This window comes from Atractosteus spatula, chromosome 1, assembly GCF_055471065.1.
Source record: "Atractosteus spatula isolate fAtrSpa1 chromosome 1, fAtrSpa1.hap1, whole genome shotgun sequence".
NCBI lineage: Eukaryota > Metazoa > Chordata > Actinopteri > Semionotiformes > Lepisosteidae > Atractosteus > Atractosteus spatula.
The window spans coordinates 5,077,449-5,096,691 of record NC_142706.1 but is presented as its reverse complement, the minus strand read 5'-3'; the positions used below and the strand labels follow the sequence as shown (position 1 = coordinate 5,096,691).

Below are 19,243 nucleotides of genomic sequence, written 5' to 3'. Positions count from 1 at the left end.
ACTTTGTTTTGGAAGCTGAAGAGCGGTTTAGCTGCCTGGGTATGAGTAGAGAAGTATTGTGTAGAGTAATTTCTGGTTTGTGTTTTGTTTCCTGTACTGTAAATTTAACCAATACTTTTGACTTTGTGTCTGAATTCGTGTCTATTTTTCTGATCCTATCTGGGTGTGTCACAGAAACCAATATGAAATATGTGGTAATTAATCCATCACATTTACCAATCAAATTGTACTAACTAATTGTTATGAGTTCCTTGTCATTGACATTTTGTTCCTCGATATCCCTTTATAAAGCTAAAAGGCTTCCTTTGACACTACAATTTCCAGAATAACTTCTTAAAGTTAACAGAATAAATTCTTAAAACAAAAGTGACTAAAATCCGAGTAGAAGTTTGTGTAAAGTTTTCTGTGTACGACAGAGTGAAACTTCACTGTTCTCCATCTTCCTTTATCTTTATATCAGTGTTTGCAATAACTAATGGAAAAAGAACACACTAACCGCCCATACATACTGTAACATTAGAAAGGCTACAAAGAGGAGACCTGTTCAGCCTATTCAAATAGTAACTGCAAGTGGCATGGCAAAAAGACCATCACAGTTTTGATCCTTCATTCACAGGATATAAAACCAAACCCAGAAATAATATGAGCAAAATATCCATCACGTGAATCTCATTTAAAATAAACTATTTAGAGATTTATAAAAAATAATTTGGTATTGACAGGTGAAAGTAATGTTTGGATTTCGATTGAAAGTAGTTTATTATTCTAAAGAATACATGATACGGTCATTTAGGATTTTTTACTTTTTGCCTTTATCTCATATGACAACTTGGTTTTTGAGTCATCGTCCTGATTTGTCTCCATTTTACTTTCACCTTTCCTTAATTGCTTAAAGTCCTTAAACTTTTTTCTTGATCGGCATGCATTTAGGTTGTTTTTTTTTGTACTAAGGATTAAAACATAGACTCATGTGGGCTATGCCATTCAATGTGAATGTGATTCTCAAATGGTGGTGCACAACAGGCCAAGTGCTTGGCAGGTTTTAGTGAGCTTCTCTGTGCCAGGGCAGTGAACCTAGTGCACAGTAGTGACCTCTTCTGGCTTCTTAGTTGACTGAGAGAATTCCAGTATTACTTACACCAGGGTCTGTCTTCAATGCACTTTTAACTTTGCAGTAGGTACTACAGATCTTACAGTAGTAAATAAGACACATACAACAGAACACACATTGCAGGAAGTATGCATGTGTTATTCTGAAAGTTCTATATTATTACTGGCGCTGAGTCGCAATGGTTAGTGCAGCTGAATGACATTTGGAGATCTAAAATAAAAAAAGTAATAAAAAAGGACTTCCATCCACTTTAAATTTTCATTCTTTATGTTGGCTTTCGATCATGAGTTCCTAAGAAAATTCTGGCCCAAGGAACGTTGGCATCTAGCAATTTTTGGAACTTTCACTTGTGGTTGTGTTGACCTTTTGATTTAATCTTGCCTCATTTTTTGGTTTCAGAAATAATCAACTTTAGGCGCACTGTTGCCAAGAAGGCAGAACTCTTTTCAGTTTGCTCACAACTGTTTGATTGGATTGTTCCTGCCTTGTTTATGTTTAAAGGACTCTGAATAGGTTAGGTCAATAGTTAATAATGTGTAATCAAAAGTTTGCATTATGCTTATATCACACATTGCAATAATGGGTATACATTCATTAATTTTGCAACAGCCTAACTTCCTAAATGACTGAACGGCATTGTGAAACCCTGTAAATGTCAAAGGGCTAACGCTAATTTCTAACCTCGCACAACTTTAGAAAAGCTTGAAAAATAAGGAGAAATAAACTGGATCAAAAGTATAGTAGATCAGTTAAAAGATCAATTACAAAATTAATAGCTAATTTAGAACAGATAGTAGTGGACTTGGAGCAGGAGATGTCGAAGACCGCTTGAAAACAAATCTGGTACGGTTATTAAGTTTCGTTTCCTGGTACCTCTTGTCTGAAAACATTTAACCCAATGCTGCCACCTACAGGTTAAATAATATATATATATATATTTATTTGAGGCACCATTGCTTTATTTGCAGAATAACTGCACTCCCTGTTGAAAACAACACATCTTCATCTCACGCTTATTGATTTTTTTTTTTAAATGATAAAGGAAGACTAAGATCTCACTTTCTGGCACTCATATAAAACGTTTGAAGAAGAAAAAAAAACTTCATAACGAATAGGTGGAAAACTGCATTTCCAGATATTTTTTTTTCCCAGAAAAAGCTTTAGATTCCAAAAACATTTATTCCATCAAGCGGCTGAGAATGTATGGATTTTCGGTCCTACACTCTGTATGATTACACAGAACCGTATTTATTCATTTTTAATGGTATGCTAAGCTCTGTGGAGTGCTCACAAGCTCATGAAATTTGTTATTAGATAAGATAAACACATGTAGAAAAGAAGTTTACCAGTGGAAATATGTTATATCTTTAGTACAGGGGGCAACTGTAGATTAAAAATTCAATTGGATTATTATCAGTCAGTTCTGATGAAATTGCCATTATTAGATAAAAAGAAAAACATTAATAAAAATGGTCATCCTATGGAGATTGTTCCTTGTTTTAGTATGTGAGTGCATACAGTACATTGATAACAAGCATAATTTCTTCGACAACACAGGGTATGTTTTTAAAACTGCCATGCAGAGATTATTTTTCTTTATTATTATTATTTTTCTCCATGTCTTTAAAACCTCAATGGTTTCACTGCTGAGAAGGTTGATGAGGTTTGATGTAAGCAAACAGATCTTAGAACTGGCCTACAGTATGTAAGTCTTGTAGAGAGTATGCTTTCTTTTAACAGCTCTGCTTAGTATGGGCATTTTGGCGTCAGGGGTAGAGACAAACGCTCAAGGATTTTGAACATGGCCAGAAAAAATATTGTTCAGAAACAGAACCTGCTGAACCAGTTGTATGCTATGGGTGTTTACAGGTAAGCAGTAGTAGAAGCAAATGATGCCGCACGCCACACTCCATTCCTAATGGCAAATTCCTAATGCAAGAAATTGTATAGGGCTAATAAACTGATGTGTTAATTTGAAATACTACCATCTGGTAGTTTTTCAGAGTACCAAAAGGCAACATACATATTATTTCAAATTATTAACAAATTTAATTAGTAATTTGTTCCGAAAGCCATTTTTAATTTCTTAAACTCTGTGTTAAGCCCCCTCAGAACACTGTATTGACGGGTGTTACTGTACAGTACAATACTGTATACAGTGTATGCATGCCACACTTGAATCGTATGGTGTTTCTATTGTATTGTTATTTATGTTGCATTAATTGTACACATCTTGAAAGTCCATTGAGTGTTTCATGTATTCAGCACCTGTTCCCTTCAGTGAAGTCAAAGGATGTCCACTATACAGTATGTGGATAATAATATAGATTCTGATTCTGTGTCTAGATAAAAGGTAATGTCTATGTTCTTGTCATCTGAGGTTTCTTAATCAGGTTCCATAATGTTCACCACATACTTCAAAACTTTGGTGGTGATACTTACAGTATGTAGACCTCAAGGAGGAGTGGCATTTTCTGATGGGTTGCCTGGCAACCCATGCCATTGTCTCATATCAGTACAAGACTGCATTAGGTCAAAGAAAATGTTATGAAAGCTGCTCATTTACATTATATAATTTGCATTATATATCCACTGATTTATTTCGTTCAAAATGTTTCCAATACTGTACAAATATATGGTCTATTGGCATATAATAGGAAGGCTGTTTTCTGATGCAAATCGACAGCTACTACACATTTTTTGAATATTACAAATTGTCTGATCGGCAGATTAGATAAAAAATTATCTTTCATTACCTTTCATCTTTTTTTATCACTCTACATGTTTACTGTCAGAGAAACAAAAAAATGCCATGGCCGTTTCTGTCATTCAAGAGAGTGTACTGCTTCTATTTATCGACATTTTGTAATTGCTTGCAATATAGCGCTATACATTTTCATACATTTTTGCAGTTTAGCATGGGTTTATAATATCATGAGAAAGATAAATGATTTATTATCCAACAGTAGGCATTATTGCACAGTATATTTGAATACTAGCCCGCTCATGTTATCCGGCGCGAAACTAGGTGACGAAGTTTGCAGATTTCAGAGGTTTCAGAGCGCCTGCGCTAATTTGAAGCATCTGGCGGTTCTTCTGTTGTTTCGTAACACAGTTGCACTTCCTGCGAGCTGTAAAGACAGACTCTTTGTATTACAATACCTTACTTCTGTAGGTGTTATATTTTTAAGTTGATGTACAATGGTGGAAGGACCTGGGTGTACAATAAACGGGGAAAAAATCCGCTCTAGAGTTCAGAAAGGACAAAAAGTGAAAGAGATTAAAGGAGGGGCAACACTGGTAAGATTTCTAAACGTATCCATGAAAGACGTTTTAACTACGCTCTTTACTGTTTTAATTCTGAATACTGTTTTAAAACGTCCATGTCCCCGTTTTCAGCGTGTTCCACATTTACTGAGTGATCGGTTTTTGTCCGTAAACGGCAGTGTTTTCCAAATCCATGCAGTCAATGTGTACTTCTAAGTACATGTCAATAAGTTCTACTGTACATACACACATTTGAAACGCAGATAAGGGGTTTATATATTAAGAAGTTCTATAGTTTCACAAAGCATTGCATCTGTTTAGAAAGTACTTGTATACAGCACCTGAGATGTCAGTCCGTATGGCGCTAGAGGTTATACTGTACTGGTGTTTTGTGAAAATAAAGTATAGAATAAATTGACAAAATATACTAGTATCATGCCCAATGTACTGAATAGTTTATATTTGAGAATACATAAATCAGTGCATCACTTGTGATTTATAATTCCTTAATGTACTGTATTGCATTTATGATCAATTCATCATAATTCAGAGACAATTAATAAAAAAGTGAAGGTAACATGTATGTAATTGTTCACACTAAATGATATTTTTTTTCCCTACTGTTAACACATGTTTCTCCATACAGCAGAATGGACCTCATGCAGGAACTCTTCAGGTTTTCACTGGCTGTCAGTTCACAGGGGTGGAAACTCTGGGAAAGGAGCTTTTTATGTACTTTGGTCTGAGAGCGCTGAGGTACTGTTACTCATTTTTTGATTTTTCAAGCTACACACTGGAACAAAAAACTTTCTTATATAACTTTTTTTTACCGGATCTCTTTCCTAATGCACTGTAGTGGTTATCAAATGCTTCAAAGGATAAAAAATAATAATTTTTGGAATGAATGCTTTTTTCTACTGTAATTCCTTGTTGCGACTTTATCTTTTTTGGTATTTAATATGACTGTCATTGACTTTCAGTTTTAAGATGTTAGTTATCAAAAAGGGTGGTGTGCAGTTTGTATGAAGTATTGTAATGCAAAAGCAAATTCTAATTTTTGGTGACTTAGCACTTATAAACTTTAGCTAGGATTCATTCTTAGAGGGTTCAGTTGAATGGTTGATATTAAGTGGCCCGTAAATGCAGGTTTAAGTAGTTGTCGTGCAGCGCCAGCCAGGAGGCCTGCAGTCTGGTGACTTTTAGATGGCTCTGTAAATCATCTTAAAAGATTTTGGGGAGAGGCTTGGGTTAGCCCAGATAAGCAAATAATGAGACAGTAAAGAGGGCCTCATACACAGAAAATGCCTTTGTAGTTCTTGAGCTACTCACCTTACATTCAAGTGTTTTATTATTTTAAAGTCATCCTAATTATGATCTAGGAGACCTAGAGCACAGTGTCTTATGTCCATGATCTTAATACATGTCTTGTAAAGTAAATCATTATATACTGTAGCACTATGTGTTGTTTTCGATTTCATATACAGGTATTTTAAATTTAGCTGAATCTAAGACTGATATTAATACAGGTATGAAGTATTAATAAACTTATCCATTAAGTAGACTTCATAGCAAATTACTTTGGGTCATTTGAATTTGTCCTACATAGGTTTCAAAATGAACCTATCATACATACTGTATGCATCTTTATTACATTTATTTGTTTCTTAAACAGGCATGCTGCAAATGTCACATTTTGATATTCATTAATTCAAATAAATTTATGAATTTATGAATTTAATAAAATTCAATAATTTTAACATTCTTTACTGTGCAATATGTGCAACTTAGATAGATAGATACTTTATTGATGGTTTTTTGTGTGTGCAAAAATGAGACCTTAAGTAGTTTGATGGCAGTGATTTGTAACCCAAGGAGAAAATGTCCTACTAACATGGCCCTATAAGTTCAACCATTGTCTTTTCAGAGTCCATTTTGGGATGAATGGCTCATTGCGTATCAACCCCAGTGAGAGAAAGGACAGAGGCGGAATGCCATCTGCCCTGGAAGTTAGTTTGACCAATGATACTGTGTGCTTTTTTGAGTCAACAGTTGAAATCAGGTGATCTTTTTTTTTATCTTAACGCCGTAACTCTGAAAAAAAAGGCACAGCATTGGAATGTACTATAAAACGATTATTGACCTCATCACAATTCAGAATTAAGGCAAGATGACTTTTCTTTTTCATCCATTTGATCAAATTCAAATGGATTTTTCACTGAAGTTCTTTCATCTCAACAATCAACCCCTCTTTTTCTGAAGAAAGCTGTATTCCAGCTAAACATAATTCATATTTCTGCATAGCTTCTCATCAGTATCTTAAATGACTTAATCTGTTTTCCTTTAACTTTGTTTTCAGCTTTGTGAATTGAACACTATTGACTTCCATTGCATTTGTGACATCATAAACATTTTTCAAAGTCTATTAGCTGAAGCAACCAAAAAACCCCTTAAAATTCTGAAATATTGCAATATCTTCACCTATTAGTTATAGAAGTGTAACAATACCTTTATGAAAGTGAAAAAAGGAAATAAACATTTCACTGTATATCCAAGATAATTTAGTTATTTTGGCTTGGGCTCGGAAAGTATTCTGTTTTTGTTTTTTTTGTTAATTCAGCACTGTAGTGATCAAGCTGAGCACTTACAGTAAATGTTTTTAAATTGCAAAGAAAATATACAAATTGAATTTTACTGATTGCAAGTTTGCCTTAGTAGAACTTCCTTAGGCAGTAATTAGTGCCCTGATTCTTTTTTGTATACTATTGATCTCTAATGATCAGCTGTGTACAGTGGGAAGGTATATTTTTGCCACTCCTTGGCAAAAATATCTGGTTCTGACAGGCTCATTCAGGTTTGTTTGATTGTCTGTAATCTCTGTAGTTTTCTGTGAGATTGAAGTGAACATGATGACAGGGACACTAAAGGGCATGCTCTCTCCTTGTCAAACCACTACACAAACCAGTGTAGTTTTGGCCATGCCCTTCAGCAATCCTGCCATTTTGTTTTTCCTCTAGAATTTGCCTGCTCCTTGCATGATCCATTGTCCCTCATTCCTGACACACCCCCTTGTCCATGCTAACGAGAGATCCTCTAACTTGATACCACGACCACCATGCTTGATAGTTGTGATGGTTTTGACTGGATAATGCTCTGTTTTGTGTTGTGCCAGACGCAGTTCCTTCCATTAAGACCAAAAAGTTCAATTCAATCTGCACTTCTGTAATGATTTTTATTTTATGAAGACTATTGACTATAAAAGTTCATAGACTCTAGCTTTGTGCAGGGACTGTTGTTGGTGAAGTTTCTGTATAAACACAGACTCCCGTCGTGGATACTTTGCAAATGTTTCATTTACGACTGGTTTCACAGCAGCATCCCTAACCAGTTTCCTGCTTGCCCGGCTGCTCAGCTCTGGGTGGTATGACGCACATTATTCTTGTTAATGATGATCAGTTACTTTGAAGTTTTCTTGTAATGTTCCTCTGATCTGTGCATCTCTTCCATTTCATCCCTGGCTTGTTCTGAAAATTATTTTGTCTAAATGGTTGATTTGTCATGTGCTGTGTGTTTTTAGGTTGTGGCCTGAATTTAATATCTAACCAAGGGTAGTTACACAGACACATTAATTAACTCACATACACTCTAATTACATACAGCAAAGACAATTATACATTTTACGTGACCTTTCAGACTAATATTTTACACCTGAACTGATTTAGGGTTGCTGTAGCAAAGGGGTTGAATATGCTTCGATATTCTTGGGGGTGGATATTTATGCAGTTATGAACCTTCTCATTTTCTTTGGAAATCTATCATACTTATGTGTAGTCAGTTATTTTTTTTAACTTTATCCATTTTAAATAGATTGTGTAAAATCTAAATATAAATCCCTGTTTCAAAATTTCATGACTGCAAAGTCAGATGGCAGCAAAAAGTGAAAATGCTGAATATTTTTGCCCTGCACTTTTTAAAAAATATATATATATTTTTTTTTGTTATTGATTTTAACAGACTCACTGCTGATTGTCAACAGAAGGTTAGGGCATTTGAAAGCCTGGATGTTTGCTCTCCTAAATTCAGCTTCTCCAGGGCAGAGGATGAGATTAGGAAGCAGAGAGATGACATTCTTTGTGATGTGCTGCTGGACCAGAATGTTTTACCAGGAGTTGGAAACATCATCAAAAATGAAGCTCTTTTTGACAGCGGACTGCACCCTGCTGTTAAGGTACATACAGTAATTATACTGTAAACCCCAGAAAGCTGTAAAGAGTTTACCAGCATAAACATTGTATGGGCAAAAAGTAAGCTCTTATGTTTCTTAAAACTCTATATTTACAGTATTCTTATGGGGAAGAGTATCCACTATAAAATCCACTATATATGTCATTTTGCTATAAGTTGTGACTTTCTGGTCCATAACCCATAAAATGGCAGGCTGGCTTGATGGGTAGTATTAGTGCCATACAACTGTGGTGTCTTGGGTTTGATTTTGTGTGTTTTAGTCAAGTGCCTCACATTCCTGCTGCCTCTTAAAGACTCCAACTGTTCCATAATGCCTGTGTGTCCATGGCTCTGTGATGAACTGGCCTTCTATACAACCCTGTACTCTCTGTCCTGCCCTGTGCTAGTGTCACCAGGATAAGTGCTTTGTGAAGCCACAAACTGTCCTTTTTTTAAGATTATAAACTAGTGCTCTCTTTCTGTACCTGCTCTCAAAGCTTTTATTTATCACGGACACAGGCACACACTGTATTTTACCCGTTTGGCTAAAATTGTACAATTACTAATGAATATTTTTGTGTAATAAAAGCATGTACGATGGGTGATACTGTTGCAGAAAGCACACATTTTTTACTTTAGTTTTACAGTACAGTATGTACTATAAGTGCTTAGTCACAATGTCATTACTTCTTAGTATGACAGCAAAACTGTTTTCTAAGTATATGCAAGCAACACATGCTCATCTAAAACTTGGCTCAGCAAGAGTAGATATTATGTCATGGTAATAGAAATAATAATTTCCTGATACATTTTTGACATGCAATTTGCCATAAAAATTTTCACTTGCTCACAGCAGTGGCGGTGGCAATGTCATAATCTACTGGCAGAAGCTTATATAAAACTAGACGTTATATGCCAAAAAATCCAGATGCATGATTTAATTCTAATTCACAGTAAATGCTGAACACAACTACAAGGATGATCATCTCGATTCTTCTGCCGAACTGAGCTTGGAGCAATTCATTTTGCTTTGCATAATATTATTTTTTCTTGTAATAGCTGGAAATGTATTCACAGGTATTTTACTAATCCAGCACAGGTAAGACTTGGCAGGTACTGTACCTGAAACCCGCAGTTGTCTCATTGTGCCTTCTTGCACTTTTATTCATGAGAACATGAAAAAAGTTACAGATGAGGAGAAACCATTTGACCCATCGAGCCCATTTAGTAGTTTGTAGCCTTCTGACCCAAGGATTTCTTTCAACAGTTTCTTGAAGAAATCCAGTCATACTGACATTGCACATCACAGGTCATTGATGTTAAAATATCTTGCACTACTTGAATGCATGATATTAAAATTGCATTACTGATTTCTTCTCTGTTTTCTATGCTCATAGGTCAGCCAGCTGACAGAACTGCAGATTCGCCACCTTGTGAAAATGACCCGTGATTTTACCCTTCTTTTTTACAAGGTAAATGCGCAGGCCTTCTGGTACAGTATAGTGGCTATTATGCAATTTCTCTTCCTTACACTTAATGCAATCATACTGTATAAATGGGTGTTGAAAAAGATCTGCAAGTATCATATAAGTGTAGCGTTCTTCAAAGATGAGTTTTTTCTAGTTACAGTACTTGAAGTTATACATGAAATTAAAATAAAGTTGTTTTTTGGAATGTTATTTTAGTGGGATGCATTGGAAATAGGAAATTTCATATGTATTCATATAAATATGAAACATATTTAAACAGCTTAAGGTCAGTTCAGTACACTTTTCTGAAACATTTAGGGTCTCATGATAAAAGTAGACATTTTCCCTCTTGTGACAGATTTGAATATTTCACAAATACAAAAAAGGTCATGATATTTTGGATTTTTAAAAGCAGTCTACATTTCTATTATGAGTACAGTTGACTATGAGTACAAACCATTGTCTTAAAATGAATGTATTATGTTATGAGTATCTGTTAGCACATGACAGAGTTACGTGATTGCTTCAGCTAGGATTCCTAACAATACAACGCAGATATGCATTATTCATTAAATAATGCAGTGCTTAAGAAACACCACACATAAAGGGGTTGGAGGAGAGAACAGTATTGTTTTTTATTTTTCACTGTGAACAGGCAACTGTCTTCTCTTTTAATTGTCATTGATGAGGATTGACCAGGAAGTTTTTTGAGTAGCACTTACATATGTTCTCCATTTCCTGGACTGCCTATGGGTATCTTATGATGCTTTACATGAACTGAGCATCAAAAGAAACATATTGCTCATAACTGCAGTAGATAAAAAAAATTATTACTAAGAGTACTGTCATTCTTTTGAACAGATGTGACATAGGTAGGTTCATTAATCTATTTAGCATTTGCCATCAACAGCGTTAATCAACAGGCAGTGTACTGTGAAAATCACAGGTTCATAGCATGTGTGGCTACTGTGGGAAGCAACACAAGCTGTACATCTGTGACACATGCTTTGCACTAGGCTGCATGTTTTGTTTTGTTTGTTTCTATTCCTCTCATAGAGCCTGGAAGAGCATGTGCCTGTTCACTGGTCTCGGAGCCCTTGATTCCACAGGCCATTAGAGCTCTTTCTGTAAATGTTCAATGGGCCTCAAGGCTGGTACATACAGTAGGGCATCTACAGTATAAGAGTCACAATCTCATCTCTTGGGAAAGCTGTTTTTACACTAGCAGCATGAAGAAATGAGTTTTCCTGCTGGAATACTGTCACATCAGGATGCATGTACTAGAAGGACAGAAAGTAAGGTTCAAGGATGTGATCAATACAAGTGCCACGCTGTCAGGATATTCTGTATACAGGTGCAACTCTTTGTCAAATTGAAACTCCTGCCCAAATCATCACCCTTCGCCCTTCCCATTAATTGCCCTGTTGTACACAACAACTGTATTAGCATATTGTTACGGACATCTGCACCACATTTGCTAATATGGAGCAGGTTACTTAACATAAAACTATTGCAAAAGGAAGCTGTTGCCATGCCCATCTGGGATTTTCCTCCAAAACATAGATAGCTTGAAGGTCCTGTTGTCGTGTTGAACAAGTAAGGTGGCATATTGGTTCCTTTAAGTATTTTTCTCTCTTGGGTTTCACCAGACTTGACATTCTACATCACTTCATCACCTGTGCTCAACCAGCCCTCTCACTAATGAGGTGATATACTGCTAATGCAAAAAAGTCACTTGATCTTTTTATAGTCAGACATGATTGATCAATGAATCACAATGATGCCAAAACATATAACCTGTATGGCTTTTCTGAAATAAAATACATGCAGAAATTGAATTATATATTTCTTTGAATGCTCAGTATATACTAGTCATAAAACACAGTTATATGTGTACTGTATGTCATTTAACAGGATATTGAAAATGCCATTTCTTACAAGAGTAGCCAGGGATATTTTTTATGTTCTGGGGCCTCACAACTCTTCTTTGCCTTGAATAAGGCAGATATAGTAAATAATAACCCAAGGCATCATCCTTGTCTCGTTCAATCTATGATATTGAACCAATATCATTATATGCTAGACCTGTGCCTTGTGGCAAGTCATTATGATGGGGATCAAATGTAACCAGTGTGTACTGTAAAATAAAAAGAGCACGTATAGTTCAACAAGGACTGTTCTGAGATAGTCAGCTCTCTGAACCTGTGTTCTCTTATTCAACCCTGCGTGACTTACTTCTGCAAAAGTTTGCATGTTTTAAGAGGCAGGGTAAATTATTTGAAGATTCCACACTAGTATGAGCAAAATGCAAAATTCAAACATCTAATTTTCATTTTTGTTCTATGTTTCTCCAGACTGCTGCGTGTGTAACTCTTCATATGCGTGTCTAACCCTGTGTAACCTGGTTACACATGCATTTCACTGAATGTGTAATTTGCATAGTTTAGTGCTGACAGAGTGTTAATCTGTTGGTGAGGACACTGTAACCCCGATTAATACCTTTCTTGCCTTTCTTTCTTTGAAGTTGCTAAGGCCCTTTTTTACAGATTTTCCATACATTTCGGTGGCATTACTATGTCAGTGTGCAGCCACGATTTACTTTGCTACCATACAGCCATTACTCCTGTTATCTTTCCTACAGGAACACATTACTAGTACAGGGCACAGTCCCTAATTCCTCATAACTAGGATGCTGGCTAGAAGAAGATGTGCTTTAGGTCAGGTGTTCCATTTCTAGCATAATTAAAAAGCCACAGGTCTTGTTCTACACATAAAATAGAATAAACATACAGCTAATTCAGCCTATCTATCACAGCAGACTAGGAAATCAGAATTAACAGATTACTCATGCGGCCATTGAGAATTAAGTTTAAGCTGTGTAGTAAAATAAATAACTTACTCCAGATCAAAAAACAGATACAGATGTTCTTGTTTTGGTTTGTCATTGATGGAAATAGATAGGAAGAAGAAAAATCCATCCCTATTCAGAGTTTATTGCATGCATTTTTCAAATATTTTTTTGGTTGGTAAAATTTAATTTGACCCTAAGCCCTGTGAATGCTTTATATGCTGCTAAATGCAAGAAACATTTTCAATTACTGGCACATTAAGGTTCTATTAATACAATATTTGCATCCCAAGGACTGTGTTAATATTGAATGCGTTACAGCACATACATAACAGAAAGTCAAAATAAGTATTATGCTCAGTTGCTCTTTTCTGGGATTATCAAAATCCTGGCAAGTAATCTTCAACTACATGTTATATTGTTAAAATTGCCTTAAAGTAAGGGAATGTTTTACTTTGGATCTGTGCAACATATACTGTAAATGTTCTCCTTTAAGGGGTTCAAGAAATATGTGAAGGAAAAGTTCACCTTATTTCTCTGATTTTTCTTGTTTATTTATTCAGTGTCGGAAATCCGGGTCTCCACTTTACAAACATTACAAGGTGTACAAGCGTCCTACATGTGGCCAGTGTAATGGACGAATCACTGTCTGCCGACTTGGGGAGAACAGACGGATGACATACTTCTGTCACCATTGTCAAAATCAAGACCCAGGCCAGGTTGATGTTAAGTAAGAAATGTCTGTTTTCTTTTAAATAATTCAATATTTACAGTGGATTTAAGGCTTATCTGGCAAACTCATATGACTTCCTCCTTGGGTTTTGTTCCAAGATCAAAGACATTCTAATTTGCAGAAAAGGAAACCTAAAACTAAAGAATCATAACTGGGAATGTATTTTCATGCCTATCGTGCAGAATGTAAGCTTAACTTCCTCCTGCTTCTGTTGGACGAAGCTTTAAGGAGTTTGATCACAAAGCCCCAGTTGCATGAAATGGCTGTTTTAGAATTTTGAATTCTTAATTTATCTCAAAACTTAAGATTTCTCCGCTGTGTCTATTTGTTCTACGTACTCAATGCTAAGTAATTTATAGATCAAACACTGTTCAAATCAGTAAAATAGCATAATGGTGAAAACTAAAGTAAACTTGTTTCTATTTGTGTTTGGATGCTAAAAACATCTTCTCTTCTGTATTTTTGCATTTTTTATTTATAGATTTGTATTTATGGATAAAGGTTCATAGCATTACACCTAATTACATAAACATGTTACACAGCATTTTGGTTGTTGTACCTTCTTCCAGGTAAAGAAGGTTTACTCCCGAAGAAGGCTCAACATCCAAAACAATTCTTCATTCTACTTTTTAGTGTGGAATTTGACTTGTTTCTGTACCTTAAAAGTCATCTGCCACTCTTAAATTCTACCAAATATTATACCAATTTCTTTTGCAGCTTCTAGTGTTTTGTAATCCACCTATTTTGCTTATCATCTCTGTGACTAAATTGGTACCAATAGCAGAATCTGCTAGATCATTGATATAAATATAGAGGAAGATCTGTATTAGGATCACTGCGCTTGCTAACTGCATCACCGCAGTATGATCATTCACCCCTTATTTGTACTCTCTGTTTTCTAATGCATGCATTTCCTTTCATGCCTACTTCTTCCAAATTAAGAATTAAACTTTTATGAGGGACTTGATCAAATATCTTTTGAAAATCTAAGTATACCACATCATATTCTCTGTGTCGATTATTGCAGTCGCTTAATATGTTAATTAAACAAGGCCTGCCTTTTCATAATCCCTGGGATCCTATTTCCATATAGATGATCCTGTAGTATAGTTCTAATTATTGTTTCCATAACCTTACATTTGATAGAAGTTAGATGTACAGTATAGGTCTGTAATTACTTGCTTATCTTTGATTTCTTTTAGCAAACTTCCAGTCAGGAATAGTTTAGTAGGCTTGGTATATCAAGGACGGATACAGTCTAATGATCAAGTTGCCAAAAAGGAAGAAGAGGAATGGACTTGTGAACTGTGCACTTTGATAAACCAGCCAAGTGCTAAAAGCTGTAATGCCTGTTTAACACCTAGGCCTAAACGTAAGAAAAACCTTAAACTTCTTAATATTTATTGATTAAACAGAACGATTTTTTGCTTATTGTTCTTTTACTACTAACTTATGCTTAACTACATGTTTTTCCCTCTGCAGTTTCTAAAGTGGAGATTAATGAAGAGTTTTCATCTTTTTCAAGAGATTTGATCAAATTTCCTCATAATGCCTTTGCCAAGCCCCAAGAGGAGATTAAACTCAACAGAAAAACTGTGTTTGGAACCTCTACACTTGTCTTTACAGATTTCAGCAGAAAGCCTTCCCCATCAACAAGTCCCCAGCTAAATTCTGAGAAAAGTCATTTGAATCCTTTGGTCACACACAGCAGTTTGAATAAACACAGTTTTATCCATGGGAAAACAGGTCCTAATTACACACTTACTGGCTCTTCGAGCAAAAGCTCAGAGCCGTCTGGCAGGGAATATGCCTCTTCCTTCCATCAGCCAACAAAGAAAATGAAAATTGATAGATCCTCTTTTTTAAGTAACAAAGCTCAAACCTGGAATTCTAACTCAGTATTCAGGTATGTTGTGCTTTTTTCACTTGGATGGGTTCACTGTGTAAAGTTCTTTTTCCTTAAATGAAGGATGTTTTCATTGTAATCGAAATGTAGGAATGCAGTCACACAGGAAAGAGCTGATTGCTAAGATTACCTTTTCACCTACTGTAGCTTGTCATAAGAATCATAAATCTTTAGGTTTTCGAAAAGTCAGTCTCTTGTATTTTTTTAGTGATACTGTCGGTACAAATGCATTATTTTGGGGGGAAAGGAATTTCTGAAAAGAAATTTTAATAATTGAGCATTCGCAGCAAGTGAAATATCATTAAAAGACATTTTTTATTGATACATTAGGTTAAAAATAGTTTTGAAGGAATGTGTCTTCATCAGCTTGCTGGATAGCAAAATAACAATCTTGTGGTTTTCAGTGAACCCGGTGTTAACAAGACAGATGGCTCAGCTCCAGCATCTCATGGGAAACCGTGCTGCACCACCCACAGACAGCCGTGTGCTCTCAGGGTCGTAAAGAAGGAGGGTGAAAACAAAGGAAGACAGTTCTTTACGTGTTCTTTACCAAGAGAGACCCAGTGTGGTTTTTTTGAGGTAAGCAAAACTTTGAAAAGTGTCTCCTAAAGCTTTCTTTTCATTCTAATGTGCAATGCACTACTTACCTTGATTACAAAGCATGATGGCTGCCCTGCCCTGTGTCGCAATGTGATGCTGGTGGTGCTCCGACTTGTTCAGGCTTCAGCATTTTGATCGCAGCAGTCCGAAAACTGTAACTCAAGCATCATAGAGGTCGAAACAATTTCAGATGGGATTTAGAGATATTCCTTATGCCGGACAATGTTGAAAACATCTAAAATTTCCTAAGTAAAACACAATGATGAAATTAAAGTAAAATTCTTTGCAATGCATTGAATTGGATAATTTTTCATTACTCCATCCAAAAGGTTTTTAAATGACCCCAAAAATAGTGTAAGTACTGTAAATAAGACTAACGAGGGCATAAGCATTTCTTGTTAAGTGCCTGTTAATTTACTAGTATATCTACTAGTTGTAGTTTATTCATCATTTTGTCTACAATATGTTTAGAAGGGTCTCAGTACTATGTGGGAAACAGCACTTTACCCTTAGGGTGCCTCTAATTACATTTTACAATACCACTACATATGTGTATTTTTTTCTTTCCTACTGTATATGTTTTTGTATATGGTCAGGAATACAATAAAGTAGTAATTGCTAATGCTTTTCTTAATGAAATGGGACTACAAAGTACATTTTTATTTATACTTGATTAGGTTATATTTTCTGATCATATCGCAGGTAACAATACATGTGCTGCATTAGTCTGGAACAATTAAATTAATGCAGAACAAGGGGCAAAGTGTTGATAAATCAGTTTACTTCTTTCACTTGTGTAAAAGTATGTAATTTATAGTTAATAGTTCAGGTGGGTAGCTGCGTCAGCATGCATAGGCTGCAAAGGAACAAGTCATAGGTTTATTCCATGCTGAAAAGAGAAGAAAGAAAACGCAACGTTTCGGCTGTGGAGCCTTCTTCAGGTGTGAGAAAGACTGCCCTGTCTTTCTCATTCATTTATGTTCATTTATAGTTAATTATGCATATGTGAGTGAATATTAATGACACATTTTCTTTTTCAGTGGGCTGATTTACATTTCCCAACCTGTCACCATGGTAAACGGTGCCTCATGAGAACTGTGCTGAAACTCGGCCCCAATAATGGACGGAACTTTTATGTCTGTCCTCTAGGAAAGACTAAGCAGTGTGACTTTTTCCAGTGGGTTGAAAACAGCCCAGCAGACAGGCCGTAATTCTGAATGATCGTTGAATATTTTTAGTATTATTAGTTTTACCCGTTGTTTTGAATTTTGTAATTCACCTAAGGAAAACTGAAAATATAAAATTAAAATACAATCTGCAGTTTTAAAATTTGGAAACGCAAAATTATAACCTGCATTTGTTTGCAACAGTCTAGATTGCATATGACTGATTTGCAAAAACTCCTTTCTTGTCATTCTCCGTTCATGACTGAAGAGCAAGCACAAAGAACGTAGCCTCTATGTCATCCAGTGTGTACACCTCCTGATTTAAATGAAAATGTATTAAAATGTATTTATGACAGTTTTATATACTTCCAGCAGTAATCTCCAGTTCAGGTGACAATTTTAATATTGTGATTTTGTGTTTGTGAGAAAATCCCATTAATTTCCTGTACAATCTTGAAATGTGTATGTTTTAAATTCACTCATATAATATTTCAATTAAATTGAAAAGTCTATATAGAAAACTTGCATTACCGTTTATTCAATTTAAATTGCTGCTTTCAGTAGCATTTTTAAAATGCTAAACTTTTCAAAATACCCTTAGAATGTATTGCTTTAATATTTTAATGATACTTTAACATACAGGAGTGTAGCATACCATATGATTGCAGAGGAATAATCTAACCATTTACTGATGCATACTGTATATAGTGTAGTTCTTAAGGAACACAAGAACCACCTTAGATTCTAATGTATTATTACCGGTGTCTGCACTTTGGTCCAGTTTCTTTTCTTTAGCCACCACTGCTAAATTTTATTATAAGCTGGAAAAGTGGAATTATAATGAGCTAAAAGTAGAACATTAATTGCTTTATACACAATACTACAAATAGAGCAATCTGTAATTATTCTGGCGCTGCTGTAAGTAAACTCTTTAGAAAATACAAACTTATTTGGTAATGGAAAACAGTATTATTTATTTTAATGAAAATATATTAATATACTGTACACTTAATATATATATATACACTTCTACGTAATTGTTCTCTGCACATACAGTTTTTATGGAATGTGGCACTTCTTTTAATATAGTTATATCATAGCCCACAATATCTTATTTCAAATTTCATAAGCATTCACAATTCCGTTTCCTCTGCCTTAGCTAACAAGGGTTCATTTGAGCTTAATGTTTTTTTAAGATTTTAAAACCATTATAAAATATCTTATACACAAAAGGTGTAGTGAGCTAAACTCTACTGACAAAATACCATTGGAATTCATCTTTCAAGTAGGAAAATCCATTAATAAAAAGACACCAGCTCCACGATTGCCATTGCTTTCTTGTTTGTGTCTACTTCAAGAAAAGATTACATCAGGAAAGCACAGCTGCAGAAAAGAAAAATCAAGCTTGAGCAACACTCTACCCGATAAGCAGATTATTGTTTGGGATGTCAGGATTATCTGCTTTGCAATATTTGCAGTTTTTGTTTTATCTTCATGTCTACAATTGACAGTGTGATCCTTAAAAAGGGATTAAAATTGTAACAGACAGTATAACTTCTATGACCCAAGCATTGGATACAACAATTTAACCAGTCAGACATAGCTTTTGCGGCACTGTATTACCTGAAGTGCTTGAAATGTCATGTATTAGAGCACAAATTTCCATCACTGGATCTCTAAACCTCTGGCAGTTATAAAAGTATTTCTTAGGGATTCAAGTGAAAATAAGCCTTGATTTTCTTTATTGCAAAAAAATCAGTTGTGTTACTGTAATTTACTTTTACTGTGTTACTTTCGGTTTTAAAGGCATCCATTTAATTTATAATGCTTAATTTATAGTGCTCTTAATACTTTGAAAGTCCATTCTAACACTGTACTTACGATGAAGTAAATATTTCTTTTAGGAAAAATTAAAACGGGCC

General features: G+C 35.2%; 1 protein-coding gene across 1 annotated transcript; it reads left to right on the top strand.

The window, feature by feature from the left end:
• The first annotated feature begins 4,217 nt into the window (after positions 1–4,217).
• On the top strand, positions 4,218–17,831 carry neil3 (nei-like DNA glycosylase 3). The gene is made up of 10 exons (XM_088912613.1): positions 4,218–4,411; positions 5,025–5,134; positions 6,303–6,437; positions 8,390–8,603; positions 9,997–10,071; positions 13,480–13,646; positions 14,852–15,021; positions 15,132–15,555; positions 15,960–16,134; positions 17,196–17,831. Exons 1-10 carry the CDS (start codon positions 4,313–4,315, stop codon positions 17,364–17,366), a joined length of 1,740 nt encoding a protein of 579 aa, XP_088768739.1. The 5' UTR covers positions 4,218–4,312; the 3' UTR covers positions 17,367–17,831.
• The last annotated feature ends 1,412 nt before the right edge of the window (positions 17,832–19,243 follow it).

What these genes read in the sequence shown, in the direction of transcription:
- neil3 (XM_088912613.1), top strand. Translation starts at nt 4,313, where the DNA reads ATGGTGGAAGGACCTGGGTGTACAATAAACGGGGAAAAAATCCGCTCT. An exon ending in TTTGGTCTGAGAGCGCTGAG is followed by an intron (nt 5,135 to 6,302) that starts GTACTGTTACTC and finishes TTGTCTTTTCAG; the next exon opens with AGTCCATTTTGGGATGAATG. An exon ending in TTTAACACCTAGGCCTAAAC is followed by an intron (nt 15,022 to 15,131) that starts GTAAGAAAAACC and finishes TTCCCTCTGCAG; the next exon opens with TTTCTAAAGTGGAGATTAAT.